The sequence below is a fragment of the Octopus sinensis genome, linkage group LG1, assembly GCF_006345805.1.
Source record: "Octopus sinensis linkage group LG1, ASM634580v1, whole genome shotgun sequence".
Lineage (NCBI taxonomy): Eukaryota > Metazoa > Mollusca > Cephalopoda > Octopoda > Octopodidae > Octopus > Octopus sinensis.
In genome coordinates, this window is record NC_042997.1 from 38998514 (window position 1) to 39011638 (window position 13125).

General features: G+C 34.7%; 1 protein-coding gene across 5 annotated transcripts in view; it reads left to right on the forward strand.

Moving 5' to 3' along the window:
- LOC115219158 (calcitonin gene-related peptide type 1 receptor) overlaps positions 1 to 13125 on the forward strand; it is a 320899-nt gene that overhangs the window by 296500 nt on the left and 11274 nt on the right. For 4 of the 5 annotated variants that reach the window (XM_036499309.1, XM_036499331.1, XM_036499348.1 and 1 more), the window contains 5 exons: positions 805 to 868; positions 2005 to 2068; positions 2182 to 2267; positions 5016 to 5166; positions 11043 to 11084. In XM_036499309.1, coding sequence (XP_036355202.1) covers positions 805 to 868; positions 2005 to 2068; positions 2182 to 2267; positions 5016 to 5166; positions 11043 to 11084 — 407 coding nt within the window. The remainder of the gene's footprint in view (positions 1 to 804; positions 869 to 2004; positions 2069 to 2181; positions 2268 to 5015; positions 5167 to 11042; positions 11085 to 13125) is intronic. The other variant, XM_029789266.2, reaches the window with a different exon arrangement.

Genomic DNA, 13125 nt, shown 5'->3' on the forward strand with positions numbered 1-13125 from the left:
TGTCCATCTGCCTCTCTTCTTCTTGTTCTTTTTTTCTCTATCTCTTTCTCTTTCTTTTGCTCTCTGCTTATTTCCCTTTCAACATACTTTATCCAACATCAAGTATTTGATTTGTGTATGCATAATGCAATAGCATCCTTTCCTGATGAGCTCTTGTGATTCTGCAAACTATTGCTCTTGAAACATCCAATGCAGAGGATGCAGAGGATGCAAATAGTTACAATGCTGAAACAAATGTAAGGAACAAATGATATAAACTGTATCTCCTGTTATCATACTTTTTCCTATATTTTCTCTGCATATCATAACCAGTAATACTATTTAAGTATAGTAGTAACCAAACCACTACACTGGAAGCAGAGACGCTTCCACTATACTAGAAGCAAGAAATGCTATATGTGTGTGTTTATGCTTCTGTGTGTGTGTAATACCTTATCTGAGAAACAATATTTTTCGGCTTTGCTAAAATAATATTTTACTCGACTTTTAATATTCGCATACTATTTTTGCATTCATAAACATGCATGCATATGCATGTGTGTGTATATGTATATTATACACATGTGTATGTATATGTGTGTGTCTTAACTACTTCTTATTGCATGCATTACCATGTGAAGCTAATCATTTAATTTTCACTAATTTTCGGTTTACGTCGAAAACATTTCTATAGAAATGTTTCAAAATTTGTTTTGTTTTAACAATGACTGCAAAGTCCACTATAACCATATCAACCGCCTCATTAATAACAATATAAGCTATTCTTTGTATTTTTTCTTTCTTTCTTTTGCGTTATGTCCACAGGTATCCCAGCTGTTCCAACGATTATATATTCTGTTCTCAGAGCACTTTATGGTGACAGTAAAAGGTAAATTGTTAGCAATTACTATTCTTGTTTCTGGGAGCAATGCAATTGTAGTTTTATTGTTCTCGTTTAGCAAACTCGTAGTATCACGTGAAAATTTCAATATAATGATAGAACATGAAAAATGTTTTACTTTATTCAAACATATAATGGAAAAATACAAGAATTTTTTTATATGTCTTATAATAGATTTACTTGTCTTGTAATAGGTTGTAATCATCCAGACGTGGTTTGGACAAGTTTAAAATACTTAAAACCATCTTAATTTAAAATATCGTAATTTTTCCAGCACTTTTTAAACTATATGGACTTCACCAGGAGAAACACTATATTCGTTGCTTCGATCCTTGATAGCCTCGCATGAACGAAATTTTTTTTTTTTTTTTTTTTGGTCACTAAATGATAAATATGAAAACCTACCGACTATGCTGAAGTAGCTTTATTGAACATCAAAACAAGTCGTCATACATTTATATCACCTTAAAAAGGGGATTATATAGTCAGTAATATTCGGCACAAACCAGATGATGCTCTCATCTATCAGAAAATACTTCCTTCTCTCTCTCTCTCTCTCTCTCTCTCTCTCTCTCTCTCTCTCTCTCTCTCTCTCTCTCTCTCTCTCTCTCTCTGCCATGCACATGCACATACTTTCTCTTTCATTCGTTCAGAGATGTATTTTCTGTAAAAGGCGATGTGATGCAGGACTTACTCAAGGAGAATGTGATAGGTGTGGGAGAAACGCCTGGCAAAGTTTCGGTCACATATTTAGATATGCTTACATAAGCTCAATTACATAAATAACCTATCCATTCTTCGATAACAGAGGTATAGTACATGGTTCTTATAATAATTGCTTCTCGGCGATAAATATCAAACTTTTCCAACGACATTGCATATAAGTTCATGTAATTATTTTATCATATATCTTAATTTACCTTCAGCATTCCGCCGTGGTCGACTTTGCCTTTCATCCTTTCGGGGTCGATAAATTAAGTACCAGTTGCGTACTGGGGTCGATCTAATCGACTGGCCCCCTTCCCCAAAATTTTGGGCCTTGTGCCTAGAATAGAAAAGAAATTAATTTACCTCCTACATTTACTTTATGAATCTCTTGTGTAACTGAGTTCATTATACTTTAGATGTTGGACTGGAAGTAGCAGATTACAGTGGATTATATTAGGACCCATCATTCTATCATTATTGGTAAGTTATATTTGTCACATTGTTTTTTAGAATTTTTATTTTTTTATAATTTTCTCAAACCAGCAACCAAATTTTATAAGAATCAATTTAATGCTAATCACTGATCATTTTAGGTAAGCCTTGCACTTGGAGCAAACATATTAAGGATGTTGCTTTCGAAATTACGAGCCAGAAACACTGATCCTTACCATCAAACTAGGTGAGTCTATTTCTTGTTTAATTGCTTGTTCCTTTTGTTTTTGATTCACGTGAAAAATGCCAAATTTATCCAATCCAAAAGACAAATTATTGATGCTAAAATTATATTCAAATTGTTCAGTAATTTCGAATATTGATTTTTAATGAAGTATAAAATATTTAACAATCGAAATTAATATATTTGTTATTTCTTAAAAACATCAGTCTGCTGTGTCAAACCTATCACATGTTAACAATTTGAATATGTAATGTAACTAATATTTATAAGTGTTCCTATCAAGTTTCAATATGGAAGCTTAATTCATAGTACCAGTCAACTTCGTGGTAGACAGGTTATGTTAGATGACAGAAGACACTATTGTTCTACCAGCTGTACATATTACCGAGTCACACTCGGAGCGAGTGTAGCTTGATAACATGTACTCCACTTTCACAAATCGTTTTATATGCCTATGTAATCGCGAGCAGACATAGACACCCTCTCGACTCTCTCAATTTTAACTCAGTGCAATATCCGAGATCTGACGGATGGAGGGAAAGAGTGATGCACAATAAGCATCCCGGCTGCGAATTTTTTTCCCACGAGAGTTCCGGAGCCCAGTAATGAACTCATTTACATACAGCCAATCAGAGCAGGGCCACCTATATCCTTTCTTCATTTCTAGTCAGCACCGTGCATTCCTTCTCTATTAGCAGACAGCAACCTTTTTGTTACTATCGAAAAAAGTTTCGCTATCACTACAAGTACTACTGTCTCTCTAACTACCTGCCGAGGCAAACGAATAAATATATGTAAATAATATTTCTTCCTCATTGGTGTTGATCCTTCGATGTTCACTAATTACACCGACTTTGACGAAATAATACACTTGCCCAAACTGAATTGCTGGAGTTATTTCATTTTTTTTTTCCAGAAAAATGTTTTTAAAAAGTTATAGAGGTTTCAAGTTTGATCATTTTCACCCAGTTAGGAAACAGGATTTGGAAGCTGTCATTTTATGCATGACTGCACATGTTATCATTAACATCCTGAAAATGCTCACATTCTTTATATTTTCCGTGAATTTTTCACGGATCCAGCTAGTTATAATAAATAGATCTCTAATCTTCTACAAATAATATAATAGTACTCTGCGAAATTTTTTAATACTAACACATTTTAGTGACTATTTTTTTCTGATCTTTTCTGTTTGGTTGCCAGCGTCAGTTTTCTCTTTGAACTAATTTCATATTCAGTGTAATGATGCACATTTATAGGCTAATTAATGAAGTGAAAGTAATTTTCGCTATAAATAAAAAAATAAAGAGTTATTAGTAATTAAAGTTTGAAAATTTGGGTAATTTTAGTCAATCGTAAGCCACAGGCATATTCATGTTTTTCTCTTTTAAATTAATATAAACATTTATTTACATGAAAGAAAATTACCAGAGAAGTTTCGTGCTAAAAATAACAGCTAAATAAGATTTATTTACATGAAAGTAAATTACCGCAGACATAACGCGTGTTGTTTACAAATATTGACATGTAGTATTTTGTTACGCACAAAATGACAGTGTCCAAATCCTGTTTCCTGACTGTACTGACTAAAAAGGAAGAGAGAATAAAGATTGCTCTGCTTTGATTGGCTGTATGCAAGTAAGTTCATTACTGGGGTCCGGAACCCTCGTGGGAAAAAAAATTTCGCATCCCGGCTTGTACAGTTGAGTCAGCTAAAACAATAAGACATAAAGAGCCTTGCTCCAAGAAACAATGCGTCGAGCGACTCAATAATAGAATCCATAACGTTATTATCGTCAAACAAAAGACTTCAAAACTGGACCACACGCCTTCACACACCATTGTAAACAGCAAATAAAGTACAATTAACGTTTGCTTTGTGCAAAGTTGTTACATTCTTTTCATGCATATGATATCCTTGAGCGGAATCAGTTTTCGCTAATTTAACTAACTCTAGATATACAACATGACATAGACAAACTCTTTAAAAGATTAATGAAACAACAAATCCTTGGATTCAGTTTGTATTTAGACAACACAGACTCCACATCATAGGCATGGTCGTATTGTTAAGAAGTTTGCTTTGTAACCGCGTAGTTCCGGTGTGCGTACATATGCGTGTATATATTATGTGTATATGCGTATGTTCGAGTACTTGCGTATATATGTGTACATATGTGTATGTATGTAGGTATATATATAAGGCGGAGAGCTGGCAGAAACGTTAGCACGTCGGGCGAAATGCTTAGCGGTATTTCGTCTGCCGTTACGTTGTGAGTTCAAAATCCGCCGAGGTCGACTTTACCTTTCATCCTTTCGGGGTCGATAAATTAAGTATCAGTTACGCACTGGGGTCAATGTAATCGACTTAATACCTATGTCTGTCCTTGTTTGTCCCCTCTATGTTTAGCCCCTTGTGGGTAATAAAGAAATAGGTATATAGCCTTCGCCGATGTATACCGGTGTAGGATGTAGACATGATCAGCGAGAAAACCAAAAACCAGTATATTTCTAGCGAAATACATTGTGAAATATTTTCTACACCGAGATACGTCTGCTCCTCCGACATCGCTACAATCAGGAAAGCAGTGAACTAATTATTGCTTCGTTTGAAATCTGCAATGGCGCTATAACTCATCAACTGCGATACAAAATATATTAAGTAAGTTAGTAAGTTTGTAAGTAAATATTTTCATAAATGTAAATAGTATCAAAATTGATTTGTAGTATTCTGAAATGTATGTTTGTAAGTATTTCACTTTTCAGTCGTGGTGTTCGAGCAACTCTACTACTAATACCTTTACTAGGTTTGCATTACTTCATTCTACCATTAAAACCAGAGGGAAATGAAAAAATGGAATTTGTTTACGACATTATATCAGCTTTACTGATATCTTTACAGGTATTTAACTCTATTTTGTTTTTCATATTCATTTTGATATTCTCAATTTTATTTTCCTGAAATAGAATGAAAAATAACGAGTTTGATCATCTATTATTCAATCTTGTCAACAGTTTCTGCAATTATAAACGAAATTTTTTTTTACAGTTTCACGTATTATCTACAAGTTACCTATATCCCATCAACTTTATTTGATACTTAACAAAAAATGTAAACATGAAATAAACTGCAAACTATAGACAGCAGTCGAAGTAAAAGTTTATGAATAATTTCTTCGTTTCTTGGTTGCATTTTTTTTACTTCACTTTCAGGACACATTGAAAATACATGAATACTAGAACACTTATTTCCTTTCCTCTAAGGATAAGCGCCTGTAAACGGATGCTATTGAACGAAATAAAGCAAACAATAGTCACTATTGCATGAGATAAATAGATATGCTTTACTATAAATCAATACATATATAACAAATCTACAGAGAATTATATATAGACAGACAGACAGACAGACGGACGGACGGACGGACGGACAGACAGACAGACAGACAGACAGACAGACAGACAGACAGACAGACAGACAGACAGACAGACAGACAGACAGACAGACAGACAGACAGACAGACAGACAGACAGACAGACAGACAGATAGATAGACAGATAGATAGATAGATAGATAGATAGATAGATAGATAGATAGATAGATAGATAGATAGATGTACATAAACATATACGTATTTTATATTTATATATATTTTTTTTTATTTATATGATATATGACACTTAAAATATATATTATACATATGATACTTGAAATATACATTATATATATAGGGTCTTGCAGATAAATTGAGACAAAATTTTACGATGCATAAACTGGTTATAAATGGTAAAATAATGGTAGTAGCCAGATATAATTCTAATGCAACATTTATTACAACAAAAACATTTACCACTCAATATGGCCGCCCTTTTGGGCAATTACTGCCTCCGCAGGAGAACGAAATGTTTGCAGCTATCGCAACCTTCACCTTTGTGATTTTGCGTATTGTACGCCCGATGCAGGTCTTCAATCTGTCGACATTCGAGAATGGTGAAGCAGTGGTTCTTGCTTGAAGTACACCCAATAAAAATAAATCGAAAAGGTCGAGATCTGGGCTATTACTGAGCCAGATGTTGGCCCTCACAAAACATCGCACCTTCTCACCAAGGAAGGCCTGTGCTGCTTTTGATCCATGGCATGGTGCAGAACCCTAAATTAGCACCACATTGTCAAACACAAACTTCTACTCCATCCAAGGTAACAGAGAGCTCTTCAGGATGTCCAGATTTCCCTTTGTGCCGTTTTTTCAAACCAGACTCAATGAAGTGCTGTTCCATGACAATTCCATCACTCGCCACAGCTCCAGATCCATCACAGAGGTAGAATTCTTAGTCTCAAACACAGGGAGGACGTTAGAAGGGTTGTATGCAATCACTCGAGAATTTCTGTGATTCGCCTCAGCGTACCCAGCGAACTTCTAGTCCACAAACACGTGGGTTTTTCTCGCACCTTCATGCTTGATGAATGACAGAAGCTTTGGGCATCTCTCGGCTCTGATTGCTTTGCCTTTGGTTGTTAGGAGGTGACGGAATCGTCGAACATAGTCATGCCAAGGTTTCTGTTCACAGCTCTGCACGCCGTGGAAAGAGGCACATTGCGTTTCTTTGCAAGAATTGTCATGGATGTGAATGGGTTAGCTTCAATCAAGCATTTGCAGCCAGCGAGAAACTTTTATTACGCTTGGAATCACTTTGAGAGTTTTGTGTTCTTTTCTATCAATCTTTCTCTCTAGTTTTAAATTGTTTATATACACGATAAATTGCTACTTTTGGAAGTCTCGTCAACTTAAAAATTTTATTGATAATGTGCCCGGCGCATACCAAAACAACAATGGCGGGACGGTTTTGTTGTTCCATACCTTTCTGATGTCGAATAAGTTCGCTTTTTACTTGAAATATAAAGAAGAGGATTGGATTTTCAAGCAAGCAAAGTATTTTCAAAACATGAAATGTTAATACCACTGAGTTAACTGCCTAAAATTGGTCTCAATTTATCTGCAAGATTCTGCTTATATATAGACAGATAGACAGACAGACAAACGAACAGACAGACAGACAGATAGATAGGTAGGTAGACAGATAGATAGATAGATAGATAGATAGATAGATAGATAGATAGATAGATAGATAGATAGATAGATAGATAGATAGATAGATAGATAGATAGATAGATAGATTATTAATTAGCAGGAGATGGATTCAGTATGTTTCGGCCCATCAGTCTGAGTCTCATCAGGTACATCGATAAAGATATATTTCACTAGAGATTTTTAGTGTCGGCTGGCTTCTTGTGATATACCTATCCAGTAAGAAAATGAATAGAAGCAAATGATGTAACAGAAACGCAAAAAGTTTCAAATATGAACATGGAAATCTTCTTTCCAGTTTAGATGAAATGACTTAATCATCTATCGCTGTCATAACTGCTGAGAAGAAAAAGAAAGTAGAAGAAAGGAAGATTAATATTTAGTCAAGTAGATTTATGTTCATGCATATACAAACAGACAGAGGCACGCACACACAAGATGTGTGTGTGCGTATGTATGTATATATATATATATATGATATATATATATATGCACCTACATAAACATATACACACATATATACATATATATATATATATATATATATATATACATATACAGATACATACAAACACACACGCAGACAGACACACACTCATATACATATGTATATATATACATAAATATACATATACACTCATATACATATATATATATATATATATATATATATATAATATATATATATATATACATATATACATATACACATAATATATATATATACATACATATACATACATACATATATATGTGTGTGTGTGTGTGTGTATATAAGGATGAAAAGGAACACACGAGTTGAATTTATATGAAAAAACAAGTCAAGATAGAAAATGCTAAATTAATTTTATAAAGAACATTTCAGTACCGGTTTCAGTCATTTGAGACCTTTTCAACTGTAACGATTAAATAATTAAAGTTAGAAAAATTAAAAGAAATGTTTTTTTAAAGAATATTTGTATAGTGTTCAAATATAAGTGGCATTCTCCTTGTTTCTGCCTTTCTCTGTCTCTCATGTTTACACTTGTAAACTTCTTCGCCTTCAAAGACAACTTCTACCGACAAAAATCGGGGACTGCGATGGGTACGCGAATGGCCCCCTCCTTTGCCAACATAGTCATGGGATATCTAGAAATCAGTCTGTATCGTAAGGTTCTAGAAAGATATGGCAGTCCTTTCTATCTCTACATAGAGAACAACAGGAAGAGATACCTAGATGACTGTTTCATTCTTTGGCATGAAAATATAGAGAAACTCAAAGAATTCCAAGCAATTTTAAATGGACTGGACGTAAACATCCAATTCACGATGGAATATAGCCAGCAACAACTCCCCTTCCTCGACATCCTCATTAAGAAATCTAATAACGTAATAGAAACATATATACTATAAGCCTACAGATTCTAAGCAATATCTTCCATTCAATTCATGCCACCCCAGACACACCAGAATGAATATCCCCTTCAATCTAGCAAAAAGGATATGTGCTATAGTTTCTAATGCAAACACCAGAGACACACGGCTACAAGAACTAAAAGATACCCTCATCACCAGGAACTACCCACCTTCATTTATTGACATATGCATTCTACGTGCCCTTAAACTCAATATCCAGGAACTCAGACATCCCAAATTAAAGAAAAATTTACGACCAAAAGCCTTACCATACATCTCTATCTGTATTGGACCCCGGCCTCCTTCTGAGCGGGGTAGATATATTCTGTCTATGTCTACTTTGGGGTAGTGACTTGGGTATGCTGTTAGTAGTGTTCTACTTTTTCTATCTAGGTTTCTCAATTCTTCCTGTCTATTATTTTAGAGTTGTAATTTATGACTGGTATGGCTAGTGTGTTTATTCCTATTACCTTATTTTTAGTATTGCGTTCAATGTTTCATATTAATCTAACTCTTCTGTAATATTCCCTCTTAATTTTCTTTCATTTCTGTGTGTTGTATTTTAGTTTCGTGTGTTGTTATTATCATTATTATTATAATTATTATTATTATTATTATTATTATTATTATTATTATTATTATTATTATTCAGTAGTTTTATTTTTATAGCGTGCCTTCACTTCACTACCGAGCGCAGCTCTGTGTGCCTTGGGTATGTGCTGTGATTTGTTGTGATGCTCTGATGGTTACTGTATTGAAAGTGTTCTGCGTAGGATGTGTGCAGTGCCTAGAAATGCAATTTTCTGTATGTTATATGTGTTTGTAAGTCCTGGTGTTTTTGTTGTTATTATTATTATTATTATTATTAGTAGTATTATTATTATTATTATTATTCAGCATTGGGTAATTTCAGAGAAATTTCTACTGCATCACCGGCTACACCCCCGTGTTGCTGGGGCGTATGCAACATTGGGTGTTCTTTTTTCTTCAAATTTTGACTTAAAACCAGCAATTTTAGTGTATGAAAGGCAAAGTCGACTTCGACTGAATTTGAACTCAGAATGTAAAGACGGATGAATTACCGCTAACCATTTTGCTCGGCGAACTAACCATTCTGCCAGCTCGTCGCCTTAGAATCGTTCATTATCTATTGACATTTATTTATTATATGCACTAGTGGGATAAGTAGTCTTGATGATAGAATTTTCCAAAATTTGAAGAAACTAATAATGGGTGATCAACAACGTTGTCTTTTGAGAATGAATAATTCGAGTGTTAGTCTCTATAGCCGTCTCTTACAGCTTAATGTACAAAAATTAATGTACAAAAAGAATTGATAATCGAAAAATCACTATTTTATTCCTCAATTTAAGAACATTAATTGTTGGGTTGAGAAAAAGCTTGAATGTCACCATTTTCTATGTCTCTTCCTCGAACACCATAAGGGTTAATGATATTGAAAAATAAACACGTAAAAATGAATAAATATAGCAACAAAGTAGGCCGCGAACTGCAGATTAGTTTCATGTAGAGTTAATTATTTTGATCTATGATTCCTGTCCATGTGCTGTGTAGGTGTGTACACACACCCTTATGTTGTGAGTGTGTGTGTGTGTGTATGTAATATTCGAATGCATTTTGTCATTTAAAAACTATAGTGTTTTAAATATTTGAACAGCATTTCTAATGTTATTATCCTCTGCTTGTCCTAATATTTACTTGTGTGTTCTTCACTGAATGTTCTAAATCAAACATATTTTCCCGAGGCTGTAATTATTTGTATTAAAACACGTTTTCTTTTTCAAAAGGTATTTCTCCTTAACATCTACATATAATTGGTTGTATTCTCCTTTTTTATTATCTGACATAAAAAACGGGCTCATAAAAATTATTCAATCTGTATTTTCAATTATTGCTTATGCCGATGTTATAAGGACATTTTGCCTCTGCAAATCAATAATGATTTTTAATAAAATTTAATTTCCTTTACTAATTATAAAAAAATCTTCGCAAACTTCTACAGCACTCAATACATTTAAGAAAAATAGTTGAAGTATCTGCATGTGATTAATATTATTCAATTCTGTGTGAGAATATTTAATGTAAAAATAAAAATTGAAAGAATTATCAAGTTTGCTTTTAATAATTAAGTCAATACTTTCATTGTCGAAACTATAATGTTATTATTTTTGTTATTCTATTTAGTTCTTGCGGCATATTTCTAATGACATTGTTATATAATTATATTTATAATTACTTTACTTCTAAAATAAGTAATTTTCCTTTTCAATTTCAGGGATTCTTTGTTTCTCTTTTGTTTTGCTTCTTGAATGAAGAGGTAAGTATAATAAGTTCTAGCACAATGTTATTTATATACAGAAGCAGGCATAGTCACATATTTAAATAGTTCGTTTTGCAACTGTGTAGTTTCGGGTTCAGATTCACGGTGCGACACCTTGGGCAAATGACAACTACTATAGCCTTCCCCCCGCCAGCGACCAATGCCTTGTGAGTGAATTTGACAGACGGAAACTTTGTGGAAGCCCGTTGTGTATATTATATATTACAGGCTTCCACACAGTTTCCGTCTGTCAAATTATATTAAACACTGTATATTATTACATCCTGTACATTGTTATACACCATATTACCATTCACTGTATAATGCGTGTGTATATGTGTGTGTGTGTGTGTGTGTGTGTGTGTGTGTGTGTGTGTGTGTGTGTGTGTATTCGTGTTAGTATTTTTCGGTTTATGTCCCCGTAACTTAGTAGTTCGGCAAAAATAGAGCGAAAGAATAAATACCAGACTTGAAAAAATTACAGTGGAATCGATTTTTTCTGACTAAAACAAACAAGGCGGTGCCCGAACATGGCCGCAGTGCAATGACCAAAACAAAAAAAATTGAAAAAGTTACAGACACACACACACACACATATATATACATACATGCACACACGCGCGCACACATAAATATATACATATATACATATCTATGTATCCATATATGTGTGTGTGGGTATGTATATAACAGTTTGACTCAGCTCCCCATGATTTCAAATTTCGTGGGCGCCTAAATTTCGTTCATCCCATCAGCGGTTCGGATTCAGAGTGGAGATTTGAAATTCAAGATGGCTGCTAAATATTTAGGCCTCTGCTGGTCAGCTCACAGTATTAATGCCATCAAAGAGACACCAGCTATTTTCTTTATTTTTTAGGTGCAAGTATTCGAACAGAACGTTGGCCAAATGCTGTCGCTACTTTGGCAGCAGACTACCACATAACATGCCAGTGACATCAATTCCTGTACACGGGTTACTGCACACTATGAAGTAAGATGCTGGCGTGATACAGTAGCTCAATCATCGTTCAGTAGACAGTGAATACATTAGCTGTAGCAGTCTTTACGTGGGGGTAACCAAATTTGATGGTGTTATACTATAGTTGAGGTTGAGTGACCAACGTGAGTGGGCTGTAGTCTATTCGGATGACAAGGATTAAACATCCTACTCTGGGTGGGAGTAATCTACACGTAGAGTGGTATATACAGGTTGTCAGCGGATAAAGGCTTGGAAATCATTAACAGAGCGTACCATTGGTAGCAACAGTAAGGTAATTCATTCTTCTTGGATAATGTGGGTTGTGGTGTGTGTGTAGTCTCTCACAAAGACAGAGTTGGCTATTCTGAGCTTCAAATGGTCTGGTAGTCTCAAGCCATCTGGACGGCCACCCTATGGATAAGTTCAAGTAAGATTGTTAAAGATCTCCAAAGAATTCAATAGATCTTTTGGAAACCCAGATTAGGGATTTACATAGCTTTTTCTAGTCTAAAGTTTGCTCAGTCCCTCCAATTTCTTCCGGTTATAAATCGTTGCATATATATTACTGTCTTATAAATTCCAAGTTATATCTCAAAGGGTCTTAGAGATTTCAGGTCTTTCAACATTAGACCTCCGCGTCCAATTGACTCAGTTAGGATTTATCAAGTCCCATCTTGCATCCCAACAGCAAGAAACTATGAGTCTACCCTCTTCATCCAAAGCCGCCAAGTAGGTTTCTATGAGACTTCGGTGATGGATTGTTTTCCATCTCCCTTAGCTACTCCAGTAATTCTTAAACCCAGTTAGAGCTTTGCAAAGTGAATGCATCACAAAATTCTGACTGCCTACTTTAATTCACTAGAAGCGTATCTGCAAGCCTTGACTTCTGTACTGCTCTTCTGTCACCTGTCATTTGGCGAGCTGTCTCACGTGAATTTCCTCAATGTGCCCTTCCCACCTGCTTGGTGGAGAACATGACTATGTCGAGGCGAACTGTCGTTGGTATGATATGCTCTGTTTACCAATTTTCACTCTCGACTACCAAGCTGGAGCTGTGGA